At 53.4% G+C, this 14,816-nt stretch overlaps 1 protein-coding gene across 12 annotated transcripts in view; it reads right to left on the minus strand.

The window, feature by feature from the left end:
* PHLDB1 (pleckstrin homology like domain family B member 1) overlaps positions 1-14,816 on the minus strand; it is a 36,654-nt gene that overhangs the window by 1,722 nt on the left and 20,116 nt on the right. For 3 of the 12 annotated variants that reach the window (XM_042473156.1, XM_042473159.1, XM_042473158.1), the window contains 13 exons: positions 8,717-8,845; positions 7,748-7,903; positions 7,513-7,623; positions 7,181-7,270; positions 5,769-5,870; positions 3,866-3,985; positions 2,809-2,914; positions 2,278-2,581; positions 1,561-1,651; positions 925-1,071; positions 487-706; positions 288-373; positions 66-95 (listed from right to left, as the gene is read on the minus strand). In XM_042473156.1, the coding sequence (XP_042329090.1) occupies positions 66-95; positions 288-373; positions 487-706; positions 925-1,071; positions 1,561-1,651; positions 2,278-2,581; positions 2,809-2,914; positions 3,866-3,985; positions 5,769-5,870; positions 7,181-7,270; positions 7,513-7,623; positions 7,748-7,903; positions 8,717-8,845 (1,692 nt within the window). The remainder of the gene's footprint in view (positions 1-65; positions 96-287; positions 374-486; positions 707-924; positions 1,072-1,560; positions 1,652-2,277; positions 2,582-2,808; positions 2,915-3,865; positions 3,986-5,768; positions 5,871-7,180; positions 7,271-7,512; positions 7,624-7,747; positions 7,904-8,716; positions 8,846-14,816) is intronic. The other 9 variants (XM_042473147.1, XM_042473148.1, XM_042473150.1 and 6 more) reach the window with 8 other exon arrangements.

Below are 14,816 nucleotides of genomic sequence, written 5' to 3' on the forward strand. Positions count from 1 at the left end.
GCAAAGAGCGTGGTTAATCTGGGGCAGAGGCATCAGGCATGCCAAGGAAACCGGGTGGTACCTACACTGGCCAGGCTGAGAGAGAAGAACCTCTTCTGCAGGAGGAGAAGGAGGAGAGAGGCAGAGAGAAATGTGAAAGTAGGAAGGAAAAGGGCAAGAGACAGGAAGGCTGACCCGAGGGCTGACCACCCCCTGATGCCTCTCCAGCCCCCTTTTTGTGTGTGTGTGGGGGGCAGCTCCCAAAAGGCAGCCTTCCACTCTGCCCCACTCCTTCCTTTTCCGCTCACCTTGGCCGCACTCCGGAGATGGTCATAATAAACCTCCTCAATGGCCTGGAAATAGATGAGGCCCTTGAGCTTGGTCTCATGCTTGTCTGCAGTGAAGAGAAAGAATGGTGGAGGGGATGGTCTGAGCCCTGGTCTGAGCCCCAGAAGGTGAAGGCCCCATAGGTTCCCCCCAGTCACACCTCCTGCCCTCCTTGCTCACCCGCATAGTAGGAGAGGGTACGGTGCATGCGATCAAAGACAAACCAGCGCTTCTTCCATGACTTGATCTTGCCCCCCATCTTGACCAGGTAGCCCTTGCACATCTTCTCGGAGAGGATGACGTGGCTGCATGTGTCCACACTGTGGCCCGAAGATTCAATATGCAGGCGGAGGTCAAAGTCCTCTTTGCGGATGGGCAAGTAGCGGGTCAGAGGCCGTGCCTGCCAATGGGAAAGTGGCATGGCTTTGGATGTGGCTCCCCAAGGACTCACACCATGGGCCCACTGATGCCCAGGTGTGGACCAGCCCCACTTCCAGGGCCAGGTGGTCTGAAAGTTGCAAGCTTTCAGAGCCTGGAGATTCTTCACACCTTTCCAGAAGTGACCTGCACAATCGCCTTGTTGGATCCCACAGACACCTACCTCCCTGCCAGTCGTACCTGGGCAAACTGCTTCTCTCGCATCTTGACCTCCTTCTCAATGAGCTTTTGCCGCTGGGCAGTTTCATCCTGCAGCCGTCGCTCCAGGTGCTCCCGCCTCCGCCGCTCATCTTCCAGGGCTTGGCGCCTCTGCTCTATCTCCTGGTCCTGCCAGAGGAGACCAGGTTGTACCCAGGCATGCCCTCCACCCAAGCCACCTCCAGGACAATGGCAAGAATACTGGGCAAGGGAGAAGGGCATTAGGCTCACAGAAAGCAAGTAAGCAAGCGACCCTGCCTTGCCTTCCTCTCCCCCTTCCCTCCCCTCCTAGCCATGCCAAGGCCTTTCCCAGATGACCCGTCTGACTGCCAAGAGCCACAAGGGAAAAGTAAAGAAAAGGTACCGGCAGTGGGGGAGGGGGCCAAGACTCCCTGGCAAATTTTAGTGGAAAACAAAGCAACCCCACCCCCAATAGCAGCAGCAGCAGGAGCCCAACAGCAGTGCCAGGCAGCAAAGAGAAAGGTGCAATCCTGGCATCTCTCCAAATGCACAGAAGAGGGGTTTGGGTATTACAGCACCAAGGTTAAGACACAAAGGGGGCATGCAGGCATTCTTTTGTGGCAGGGTGGGGTGGTTAGAAACTGCCCTGCCCCTCACTCGTGACTCCATCAGGCGTGACTTTTCCGCATGGGCCTCTTTCAGCATCTTCTCCATCTCCTCGATCTTCCCTGTGTCGGCCCCACTGGCACTAAACGGCAAAGCCACAATGTCACTGGCCCTGCTCCCACCTCCTCCACTGCCTCCGGTGCACCTGGCCCAGTCTCCTCCTGCCCCCCAATCCCAACCGGGCAGCTCTACTTTCCAGACAGCTTCCCCCAGCCAGACCCATGGCCTCTCAATACCCTGGGCCCTTTGGGAGTCACCAAGCCAGTAGGCAGAGCCAGGAGACCCCCTTCTCCTCTGCTGCAGCTCAACCAAGCAGGGGAGCCAGTGCTGTGATCTGGCTGGCAACCATGGCAGGGCGAATGTCAGATGGAGGAAATGGGTGGTGGATGGAGAAGCATACTCACCACTCCCAGAAGCCGTACAACAAGTCATGGCTAGGACCCCTCCCTGCTATGGGCCCTGTGGGGGGGGGAGTCTGGGGGAGCCCATGGGGGTTGGCGTCTGAGGAGAGGAAGGAGATGCCAAGCGCTGCTTTTGGCGAGGTAAGAAGGAACCCAGAGAAAAAGGGAGCACTGGGTGGGTGGGGAAGGGGTTCTCCTCCCCTGAGTGATGATCCAGCTATGGGGCTGGCCAGCCTCTCTTGGAGTGGCAGGGGGCCCTCCTTTCCTGCTGTCAGGGTGTGGGGGGCATGGGGGGCTGCCGTCGTACCTGGAGGCATTGTCTGGGGAGCAGGCGGAGTTGCCGCTGTTGGAGAAGTTGGTCTCGAGGCTGTCAGAGCTTTCCAGGCTGAGGGTGTCGTAGGGGTGCTTGGGATCGTCGGGAGGCAGGGCCAGCCCCCGTGGAGAGCGATGGGGATGATGGAGGATGGAGTGGTGTATGAGGGGGGAATATGTGGGGGGGAAGAGGGGCGCCCCTCCCCCGTGCAGGGCTTCCCACTGGGACTGTGCCTCGGCTGCTGCCTTCTGCTTCAGGTCAGCCAGCCGCCGCCGCTGCTCCTCTATCACCTGCTGCCCTGCGGAGACGACGATGTCCGGACAGAGGCAGGCTGAGCGCCAGGGGCAGACAGGCAGGCAGGGATGGCAGAGGGAGGCTCAGCACCGGCTCTGGACTCCCACCCCATGGCAGCCTGGGGAGGCAAGGGGCAAAGCAGCTGGCCATCGCCCCCAACCTCCCTTACATCAAGCCTGCTATCCTTGGACGTCCCCTCACCCTATTCCCCACTCTGAGCCCCAGACTCACCCTTCTGCTGGAGGGCCAGCTGGCGCTTGCTGTCAATGTCCTGGAGGGTGCTGGCCAGGTTTCGAGGGAGGCTGCCGGTGCCGCTGTTCTGGGGGGTCAGGGTGTTCTGCAAGATGAAAAAGGGATGTGGAGCCAGGACAACCCCTCTCTCTCTCACACACACAGATACTACATCACCCCAGAGTAGCATAAATATCCAACAGCGGAGTTATGATACACGAGCCCTAGGCTGAATACCAATGCCGGGCGATATATGTGGATCCCTAATCCATGCACATGACTGACAACTCACCGCTCCCAGAAGCCGTACAACAAGTCATGGCTAGGATCCCTCCCTGCTATGGGCCCTGTGGAGGGGGGGAGTCTGGGGGAGCCCATGGGGGTTGGCGTCTGAGGAGAGGAAGGGGAAGCCAAGCACTGCTTTTGGTAAGGCAAGAAGGAGCCCGGAGAAAAAGGGAGCACTGGGCGGGTGGGGAAGGGTTTCTCCTCCCCTGAGTGATTATCCAGCTATGGGGCTCGCCAGTTACATTCTTGGAGTGGCAGGGGGCCCTGCTTGCCTGCTGTCGGGGTGTGGGGGGGCATGGGGGGCCGCCGCCGTACCTGCAGGCATTGTCTGGGGACATGGCACTTGCCATGTCCAATGCACAGAGGCAATGCAAACTCACAGGCTGCTCTATGTGCTCTAATGCACAACTGCAATGGCCCACACACCTAATTCCACTTATGCATATGACTGCTATGCATCAGCCAAAAACTCATTTCATAGGAGTAGTGCCCACCCATGTCACTTGCAGGATGCCAGCCTCAGAGTCCGGCTATCCAGAGTGAGGAGAGGATTAGGGTGGGGTGGGAGCTATACTCCTGTGTTGGCGGGCAACTCCTCAACCACAACAGCCAGATTTAAGGTACTGTACTGGGGGGGGGGGGGGGGGAGGAACCTCTCCCCACCCATGGCTGACTATGTGTTTTTGAGAGGTTGGGGGCAGAAGCCGCAGAGGATCCACCAGATAGATATGGGGCTTTCAGGCCGAGTGGGGGCCACACCACTGTGCCCTACCTTGGGTGAGGGGCTGCGTCCAAGGGTGGCGATGCTGAGCTGGGAAGAAGAGGACATGCCCCCTTTGGACCATGCCAGGCTGCCAGGGGTGGCACCATCTACCTTGGAGCGATGATAGACCTGGCGAGAGATGTCAAAGAAATGAAGATTGGGGGGGGGGGGGGGTCTGATGTCCACCAGGTTCCAAGGAACACATGATGTGATCTGGAGGGAGTGGGTGCAGAGAAAGGAGTGAGGAAGGCAGGAGAAGGAAGGTGGGGCAGGGCAGCCTAAGCTGGGAGCGCTCAGTCCAGCTGCCCCAGGCTCCCTGCTTAGCAGGACTGATGGGCAGGGATGAGCGGCAAAGGAGGACATGAGAAAGCTGGAGGGAAGGGAACAGGAGACCTGGGCTGCCTGTCTCAACAATTCAAGGCCTGACCTGGAGGGGAATCCTGATATACAGACCCCCTTTTAGTCTTGGAAGGGAAGTGAGGTGGAAGGAGTCCTTTGGGTATACCTGGAGCTCTCCCTCCAGCCTGAAATTAGAGCCAGGCTCTGGATTTAATGGAGAGTTCATGGAAATGCCTTTGTGTTCCCTCAGTGTCTCTTTCACGCACACAAACCCATTCCCGTTACTCCCTGGGAATTGCAAGGCAAAACCTAAGGCTCCTCCTGCCCCAGAGTGCAGGACTGCTGCACTGTCCAGAGGCCCTGCAGGAGGAAGCAGGCAGGGAAGGGGCATGGAGAGCAAGCCTGCAGGAGAAGCACAAACCTGGGTGCAAGTAGAAGAGGAGGGCAGCATTACAGGAGAGAAGCAGCAGGAGCCAGAGCAGGAGCAGAGTCAGCATCTGGGGGGCTGGGGGTCCAGGGCAGCCCTATGGCCGCCTGGACACTCCCCAAGATTATCGTCAGCTGATCGGTGGTCACATACTGGACAGAGATGAGAGGTGCCACCATGAGAGTTGGACGGAGGGTAGGAAGCTGGAGAGAGATTACGGGGTGGTGGTGGCCCCAAGAAGCCTGGCAAAAGGCAATCAAGGGGGAGGGGTTGATGGGGATGGTACCCCCCTCTGCACACCCACCTTGCCCTCCTCTCATGTGGTGGGTTGCGACTCCTCCCCAGGCACCCATAGCACCCCAGAAGGACAGTCCCCAAGATGGAACCAGGCCTCCCCTTTCCCCAGCCCCAAAGGTGGTAGCACAAGTGGGGGGCAGTCAGAGAAGCAGATCGGGGGGGGGGGGGAGCAGGTACCTCATAGCCAGAGGGGAGCAGAGGTGAGGGGATGGCAGGAGGAGCACTAGTGTCTGGCATGCGGCTGCAAGGCCCCAAAACATTGGATGCCCCCGATACTCCTAGAAGCAGCCGGGCAAAGAGGAGGAGGATTAGGCGAGGTTGGGGGCACTGAGGGGTGCCACAGTCATGTGCTTGCACACACACACACACACACACACATGCATGTATGCTGCAGCTGGGGCCACAAGCATGGCACACCAAGCAGCCTCTCTGTGCCACCGCACATGGTGTGCGGTGGCTCAGGGTTCAGCCCTTGGCAGATGGAATCTGGGCTTCAGCCCCACAGCTCAAGCAACACGATCCAGGTCACGCGGCCACCAAAAATCTGATCAGAAATAACCATAATACAGAGCAGAGCAGAGCAGAGATGGAGTTTCAGCTATGAGGAAGAGTGCTGGAGGTGGAAGAAATCTCAGTGGGAAGCATCAGACAGGCCCCATCAACATGTGTGACTCTGATATGCACGACTGTGCGCCCGTGGAAAATGGCAGAAAGCCTGTTGCAGAGGCCAGGCTCTGAGGTGGCGGGGCAGCCATGCAAGCAAAGTGCTGGAGAGAGCACCCATGCGTGCATGCATGCAAGCCAGCCAGGTTCCAGGTATACACAGACAGGCAGGCAGCCAGGGGTTACCTTCAGCATCACTGGGCAGCGCTGGGCAGAAGGAATGGCTGCACGAGGGGGGCTTGCAAAGTCAGCCCCCTCCTCCTCCAGCTCACAGAAAGCAAGCGCCTCCTGTTTGAACAGGAAAAGCCATGAGGGAAGAGCAGCTGTGAGAGGAGGAGGAGGAGGAGGCCAGGCCTGCCTATGGCTACACTGCAGAAGGCGGATCAGGGCTCCCAGCATCTATCCGGGAGCAAAGACAGACACCTGGAACCCTTCTGGTCTCAGAAGGGGAAAGAGTGGACAAGGAATGCACAGACTCCAGATTACAAAAGAAACCCTCAAATCCTAGACAGAAATAGGATTTCTATTTCTGGACAGGGCACAACGGTCTCCATCCCCAAACCGCCCCTGAAAGGAAAGGAAGGAGCAACGCAAGCCAGCCTGGAAGGAAGAGACTGGGATGAAAGATGGCTCCGAAGAGGCTGCCTGAGTCCAGAGGTGACAAAGACAACTAGGAATGGCTCTTTCTAAATCTCACTTAAAACATTTTCATTATCTAAAGCTTTTGGAATTTTCCCATTAGGATTCTGTTTATTTAGCTTATATGTTTCTGGACAATTTCTTTGTAGTGCAGGCACTGTACATGCAGAAAGCCCAGGGATCCATCCCTGCAACCCCTCTGGGGTTGAGGTGGGGGAAGCCCAGGAAAAATGGGGAAAGGCCTCCTTCCTCTGCTCCTGAGTAATACTGATTGGGCAGAATGTTAAAGATCACTTGGAGAGTCAGCCACTCAGCCACGGAAACCTAATGTGAGGCCTTGAGGAAGTCACACTCTCAACGGTGGCAAATCTCTCTGAACAAACTCTGCCAAGAAAACCCAATAATAAGGCAGCTCTAAGGCAAACCCTAAGCCAAACATGACTTGAAGAGCCACAACAACAACAACAACAACAACAACATTCAAGCCCTGAGAAAAGTGTCCAAGTAAGGCAATCAGAACAAGACTGGCATTTGTTGTGGCAGGGTAACAATACTGGACTCGTTCCCTTGCCAGTCGGAAGATATGGACAGTGCTTCGCAGAGGAAAGCAACACAACTTCAACAGAGGAGTCACAGCATTCTTGGAGAGTATCTCAACCGTCCCAATGTTTGAGTCAAGAGATGCAGCAAGACAGAGCGGCTGCCCCCAGGCTCTGGAAATGGGACCCCCAGCCTTAGGGGGTGGAGCTCCCTGGGTAACTCTGGGCCACATCTCTCCCCACCAGCTCCCTTTCTTTGCTCCCAATCAGTACCTGCTCTAAGCCCTGGGAACTGGGAGAAAGAATGAGAATGCAAGGCTCACTCCCCCCCCCACCACCTTGGAGGCTTAGGATGTTTGGAGGCAGTCCAAGAGGCCAGAGACCCCCATCCCACCGCACCCAGGGCAGATGACCCCTTACCTCTCGGAGGGCTGTGGAGGCCTTGGGGAAGCCGAAGCCTCCGGTCAGCACGTGGTACTGCCTCTCCAACGCAAGGAGGGCTTCCTTCTCCTGCCAACGAAAAAGCAGGGAAAGATTGGTCAGGGGAGCTGGACTCTGGCACACCTGTCCTCTCACCTCTCTGATCCTCTCTCTCAGTCCTGGGGCAGACCCAGCTGCTATGGGTGCTGCTCAAGCCAAGAAGCCCATGTTCCTCCCTGTGTCCATATGCCTGGCAAGATCATCCCCAGGGAACCCTGGCCAAGGTGTCTTTCCCCATGTGGGCTGGCTTGCCTGCCAGCCAGGGCTCTCACCTTTTGCAGCATCTGCAAAGTGGCACTCTTCTCCTTGCCCAGCCGCTCAGCCTCCTGCACAGCCTGCAGCCGGATTTGGTTGGCCTGGACCTCCAGTGCCGCCACACGCTCCTGGCAGGAGGAGGAGGAGGGGCGGGTCTGGTGAGTGCTATGGGAATGGGCCCATGGGGCTTCTCACTCCCAGCAGCAACATATCCCCCCGTGCCCCCTCCCTGCAGGGCGTGTGTCTGCGCACCTTCCTCCGGGCCAGGCTGCAGTGGCTCTCTGCAGTGCTATGAAGTAGCTGCTGGCTGAGCACCTCGCGCTCCTCCTCCAGCCTGCTCTCCCTCTCCAGCTGCTGGAACTCCAGGTCCTCAAAGAGCTTAGTCTCCGTCTCCAGAGCCTCCGCTTCCTGCAAAATGGGGGTGGGAGGGCATGGGGACACAGCAGATGAATCGCAGGATCACAGAACTGGAAGAGACACCAGGGCCATCCAGTCCAAGCCTGTTCTGCCATGCAGGAAGGCACCATCAATGCACTCCGGACAAAACTTGGGTCCCAGGGAGGGAAGGAAGAGGTTCACAGGCAGCAAAAGGGGTGTACATGGGGAGGGGGAGGATGAATGGGTGGACATCAGTGGACAAAGGAGTCACCTGGCCAAGGCCCTAGGGCAGTGTGAGCCCCCTCCCCAGGGCAGAGAAGACTCAGGGGGCTTCTGTCTGAGAAAGGCACCCAAGACCTCCAGGAGGGCTGAGGGGGCACCTCTTTTTCCTTTTAGGGAGGGGACTGGCAGACAAAGGCCACTGCTCTGAGCCAAAGGCAAGGAGGCAGACTGTCCCACAGAGAGAGAAACCCATCCAAACCCCTGGGCACCCACCTGCCTCCTCCAAGAAGGGCAAAAACTCAGTCTGTTTTGATCCCTGCCAGGCTGGCCTTTGTCTCTGGCCCGTTTTACCTGGACAAGGGTTCCAAAGGGAGAAGTGACCCAGTCTCACCAAGAAGAGCTCCCTGACTGAGGACTGAATGGCCACAGAGTCTCCAAAGAAGAATCCCATGAGGAGAGGAGCAGCCCCACATGTGGCAGAGGGCTTTGGGAATGGAGAGCCCACGGATGCCACCATGCGGCCCACCCAGCCCGCTTACCATCCCCCGGTGGTGCGGAGCAGCAGGATTCCCGGGGCACCTCTGCTTTGGGGGGCAGGAGGGCCGGGGGGGAGACACTGACCCTTTGCACCTGGTCCTGCAGCTGCTCCCTCATGGACTCAGGGCAGTTATCAAGCTGGGTCCTGAGCTCAGAGCAGAGCGCCCGCAGCCTATCCAGCTCCTTCCTTTCAGCATCAACCTTTGCCCTCTCCTGAATCCGGAAGAAAACAACACACACGGAAAAAGAAAGAGAGAGAGAGAGAGAAAGAGAGAGAGAGAACACACTTCTCAAGAGCAGGCCATGCAAAGCTGGAGGGTTAGCCAGGGTTCAAGAGCAAACAGGTAGTTACTGCCGGGCATCTCAATGTCAGCTGGACACTGGACTGCTCCTCTCTCTGGAGCCCCCCAGACTAGCCCTTCCTGAGAGGCTGACCTTCAAAATATGACCCTTCTCCCCTGCCCTCCCAAGGTGGGCTCCCAACAGACACCTGTGGGCAACATGTGAGACACAAAAGAGGATCCAGAGTTAGTTCATCTCTCTTTCCAAAGGACTCCAGCAAGTTTTGGGTTCACATGAGTGAGTGAGTTAGTAATGGCAGGGAGAGCAGGACGATGCGCCAGCTGACTTCTGATCAGGCCTCTGTGCCTGGGAGAACCCCAAGAAAACCTCAGCCCACTTGCTTTAAAGGATTTTTTAAAAGAGCAAACTCCTGTTTATTTATTAATTGAATTTATATTTTGCCTTTCTCCCAAGATGGGACTCATGACATCAGTTTAGCCCAAATCTCTGATGCAGATCAGGGGCTTCCCTGGGGGGCATGCCTGCGAGCTGCACTGGGTGGCAAACTAAAGGAATTGACACTACTGTTCCCTAAATATCTGTTTTTTGCAGATGTGGACCAAGGAGTTTGCCTGCATCCCATTAAAACCTTACAGAAGAGTTGACGTGAGTGGGGCAAGGCTCAGTGGGAGGACAAAGGAGAGGTCTTAACAAATTTTCCTTTTATCCACATGAAATGATACATTCAGGCCATTGAGCAAAGGGCTAACAGTAGGACTTGTGAGAAATTGGCATGCAGCTCATTGAAGGGAAGAGTGGGCATGAGAAGGACATCCTTTCTAGCTCACTCTTTCCAGGAGGAAAGCTGGTTTTCTTTCTCCATGTGCTTTGGTGAGATCTGACCTTTTAAAACTTGGGATATTGCTGTAGATCTTGGTGGGAGTGGACAGAAACCTAATTCTGTTAAAGTGCTGGGGGAGGTGCATGCCTAACGGCGCACGAATTGTTTATTTTTATTTTTTAATGAATTGTTATATAGTCAAGGAGGGTTTGGAGTACACAGGAGAAGCTGGCCTGGGAACATTGTTAGAGGGGGGACCTTTAATTTTCCACATTTTCTTTTCCCTTTTTCCTTAAGGGGCTTGTGGGTACTTCTGCTCAGAGGAAGTGAGTCAGACTTGCTCTGAAAGGAGCTAGTCTACGTAACTACAAGGCCAGTGAATTGAACTCAAGGACAGAGTTTGGGGACAAAGGCCAAGTCATCAGGGGTTCTTTCCACTGGTGTTTAGCAGGGGAAACCCACAGTTTTGTTTCAGAGCCTCCTTAAGACTTCTCAGTATGGACACTGAAGGCCCTGCTGCAGTCACCTGCAACACTTGTGGGATGTTTGTCTTCTTGCCTAGAGATGTGGAGAACTTTACCTGCCCCAAGTGCAAGTTGGTAGCCCTCTTAGAAGAGAAAGTAGAGCAGCTGGAGGCCCAGGTTGCTACACTTCAGCGTCATAGGGAGCAAGAGGTTTTCCTGACCAGAAAGGACCAGACGGTCCTGGGCAGGAAACACACAGAGGAAGTTGCTGGGGAGGAGGAGGTCACTTCACACACAACAGAAGTAGATACTTGGAGGAATGTCACACACAGAAGTAGGGAAACCAGGGAACATTCTGTAAGCTTAACAGCTACAGAATCAATTTCAATCTCTCTACTATCAAGGATGATGAGGAACAGCAGCAGGGACAGACCTCAGGGACAGAGCAGGGGACCCAGAGAGCTCCACCAAAGGGAACAGCCATTGCTAAGCCTTGGAGGAGGCGTGTGGTGGTCGTCGGGGACTCTTTGCTGAGAGGCACTGAACCTGTGGTTTGTGGGCCTGACAAGATGTCTCGAGAGGTGTGCTGTCTCCCTGGGACAAAGATCCATGACGTGACAGAGAGGCTGACAAGACTTGTCAAGCCTACTGACCATTACCCCTTTCTTTTGGTTCATGTGGGAACACTGCAAGGCATAGCCTTCACAATATCATAAGGGATTATGAGGCTTTGGGTAGGAAGTTGAAAGAGGTGGATGCACAGGTTGTCATCTCCTTTCTTCTCCCAGTCGAAGGGAGAAGAAAATAGCAGATGTAAACAACTGGCTCCACAGATGGTGCCGCCAAGAACAATTTGAATTCTTGAATCATGGGCTGTGGTTATATGAGGAGGGACTTCTGGCAAGGGAGGGGTTGCATCTCACACCAGTTGGCAAAAACGTCTTTGCCAATAGTCTCAAAAATTTGATCAGAAGGGCTTTAAACCGAGATATGTAGGGGAGGGAGACAGTATTCTGGAAGGCAAAAAGGCTGGAGAAAATAGTCAAACTGTCATAGAGGGAACAAGGCAAACAGTGCAAGGACCCAACAGTTGGAGGCAAAAATGTTTGCACAGGCAGCAAATAAAGGGAACACATGGTCTTAAATGTCTCTACAGTAATGCACAGAGCATGGAAAATAAGCAAGATGAACTCGAAATCCTAGTGCAACAAAGCAAATATGATATAATTGGCCTCACTGAAACCTGGTGGGATGAGTCTCATGATTGGAATGTAGAAATAGAAGGATATAACCTTTTTAAGAGAAACAGGCCAAACAGGAAAGGAGGAGGAATAGCCCTATATATCAGGGACATTTACACCAGTGAAGAGATCCAGGACATCAATCCTGGAAGCCAGGTGGAGAGCATCTGGATAAAAATTAAAGGGCAGGGAAACAACAAGGATGTTATGGTGGGAGTCTACTACAGACCCCCAAGTCAGACAGAGGAATTGGATGATACCTTTCTAGAACAGATGACCACACACTCAGAAAGGAGAGATGTAGTAGTGATGGGTGACTTCAACTACCCTGATATTTGTTGGAAGTCAAACTCAGCCAGATCCTCAAGGTCTAGTAAATTCCTCACTTGCCTTGGAGACAATTTCATGGTCCAAAAAGTGGAAGAGGCAACAAGGGGATCAGCTATTTTAGATCTGATCCTAACCAACAAGGATGACTTGGTTAATGAAGTGCAAGTGGTGGGATCATTAGGTGGAAGTGACCATGTTCTCCTGGAGTTTGTTATACAGTGGAAAGGAGAAGCCAGGCATAGTCAGACACGCATCCTAGACTTTAGGAGAGCGGATTTCAGTAAACTTAGAGAAATACTGGGGTTGATCCCATGGTCAGGAATACTAAAAGAGAAGGGAGTTCAAGATGGATGGGAGTTTCTCAAAAGGGAGATACTGACGGCACAAATTAAAACAGTTCCAGTGAGAAAGAAAAACGGGAGGTGTCGCAAGAACCCAGGATGGATGACCAAGGAACTTTCAACTCAGCTAAATTTTAAACGGATCATGTATAAGAAATGGAAAAATGGGGAAATCACCAAAGAGGAATTCAAACAAATAGCTAGCACATGTCCGCAGCAAAAGGAAGAAGAAGGAAACGGTAGGGCCACTGTGTGGAGAAGATGGCAAAATGCTAACAGAAGACAGAGAAAAGGCAGAATTACTCAACACTTTCTTTGCCTCAGTCTTCTCAGAAAAGGAAAAGGGTGCTCAACCTGAGGATAATGGAGCGAAGGACAGAATAGGGGAATTTCAGCACAAAATCAGTAAAGAGATAGTACAGGAATACCTGTTTAACCTAGATGAATTTAAGTCTCCAGGACCAGATGAACTACATCCAAGGGTATTAAAAGAATTGGCAAATGTAATATCAGAGCCATTGGCAATAATCTTTGAAAACTCCTGGAGAACAGGAGAAGTGCCAGCAGACTGGAGGAAGGCAAACATTGTCCCCATCTTCAAAAAGGGGAAGAAAGAGGATCCAAACAATTATCGTCCAGTTAGTCTGACATCTATACCAGGAAAGATTCTGGAGCAGATCATTAAACAGAGAGTCTGTGAACATCTAGAAGGCAATGCCATAATCACAAAAAGTCAACATGGGTTTCAGAGAAACAAGTCATGCCAGACAAATCTGATCTCATTCTTTGATAAAATTAGCAGCTTGTTAGATGAAGGGAACGCTGTGGATATAGTATATCTTGATTTCAGTAAGGCCTTTGACAAAGTTCCCCATGACATTCTTGCAAACAAGCTTGTAAAATGTGGGCTAGACAAGGCAACTGTTACATGGATTTGTAATTGGTTGACCGGACGAACCCAAAGGGTGCTCAACAATGGCACCTTTTCATCCTGGAGAGAAGTGACCAGTGGGGTCCCACAGGGCTCTGTCCTTGGCCCAGTACTGTTCAACATCTTTATCAATGACTTGGAGGAAAAAATTGGGGGAATACTTATCAAATTTGCAGATGACACCAAATTAGGAGGAATAGCTAATACTCCAGAGGACAAAATCAACATTCAAAATGACCTGAATAGACTAGAAAGCTGGGTCACAGCTAACAAAATGAACTTCAACAGGGAGAAATGTAAGGTACTGCACTTAGGGTGGAAAAATGAAATGCACTGATATAGGATGGGGGACACCTGGCTTAAGGAGACAACATATGAAAGGGACGTAGGAGTCCAAGTAGACCACAAGTTGAACATGAGTCAACAGTGTGATGCGGCAGCTAACAAGGCCAATGCGATTTTAGGCTGCATCAATAGAAGTATAGTGTCCAGATCAAGGGAAGTAATAGTGCCACTATATTCTGCTCTGGTCAGGCCCCACCTGGAATATTGTGTCCAGTTCTGGGCAACACAATTCAAAAAGGACATTGAGAAACTGGAGAGTGTCCAAAGGAGGGCTACTAAAATGGTGAAGGGTCTGGAAACCATGCCCTATGAGGAACGCCTTAGGGAGCTGGGTATGTTTAGACTGGAGAAAAGAAGGTTAAGAGGTGATATGATAGCCCTGTTTAAATATTTGAAGGGATGTCATATTGAGGAGGGAGCAAGCTCGTTTTCTGCTGCTCCAGAGACTAGGACCTGGAGCAATGGATGCAAGCTGCAGGAAAAGAGATTCCACCTCAACATTAGGAGGAACTTTCTTACAGTAAGGGCTGTTCGACAGTGGAACACACTTCCTCGGAGTGTAGTGGAGTCTCTCTCCTTGGAGGTCTTCAAACGGAGGCTGGATGGCCATCTGTCGGGGATGCTTTGATTTGGATTTCCTGCATGGCAGGGGGGGTTGGACTGGATGGCCCTTGCGGTCTCTTCCAACTCTATGATTCTATGGGGGATTGTGTCCTGTGGGCAGTGGGGTATGTGGGCACTCCATGGTGCAGCTGGGCACATGTATGAGGCAAGGGACCAGGCAGTTCTCCACTGAGCATAAGTAATTAACCTCTGGTTGGAAGGTCTAAGAAGAGAACTGCAAGCTCTGTACCTGCCTTCATCTGCCACCCTAACGTTTGGCAGCCATCCTAAGCCCTATCCTTATCCACAAGACTGAAGCAGCTTGGGGTGCCCATCCATGTGGGGCCAGCCAGCTGGGGGTCTTGCTTTTCCAAGGCTCCTCTAGGGCTGCATGGAAAAAGCAGCTGTGGTCTTTAAGCCTAGCCACATTTGTCACCCCGCAACTCCCTTTGTCCCTTCCTGGAGTAGACAGACATATGCAGAAGGGGTGACTCTACCAAGGTGAGTCTTAGCTGCACGCCATCTCTCCCAGGCAGGTAGGAACCACACCAGTTAGAAAGAGAAAGAGAAAGATTGAGAGATAGTTCGCCAAGGGTGTTAGAGCCAATTAGTGCAGGCTAGGTGGTTAGTGGCAGCCGCGCATGTGCTTCCCTCAGGCTCCCTACACGAGAGCAAAGGTGTGCGAAAGGCTGGCAGCACCAGCCTCCAGCATGAGCATTTGGGAGACTGGGCACAAGTGAGCCAAGGAGCACAAGTGGGAACCAAAACCCAGGATCCTGGGCGGGTCTTTCTCCACCCAGCAGAGC

This window comes from Sceloporus undulatus, chromosome 6 (assembly GCF_019175285.1).
Source record: "Sceloporus undulatus isolate JIND9_A2432 ecotype Alabama chromosome 6, SceUnd_v1.1, whole genome shotgun sequence".
NCBI lineage: Eukaryota > Metazoa > Chordata > Lepidosauria > Squamata > Phrynosomatidae > Sceloporus > Sceloporus undulatus.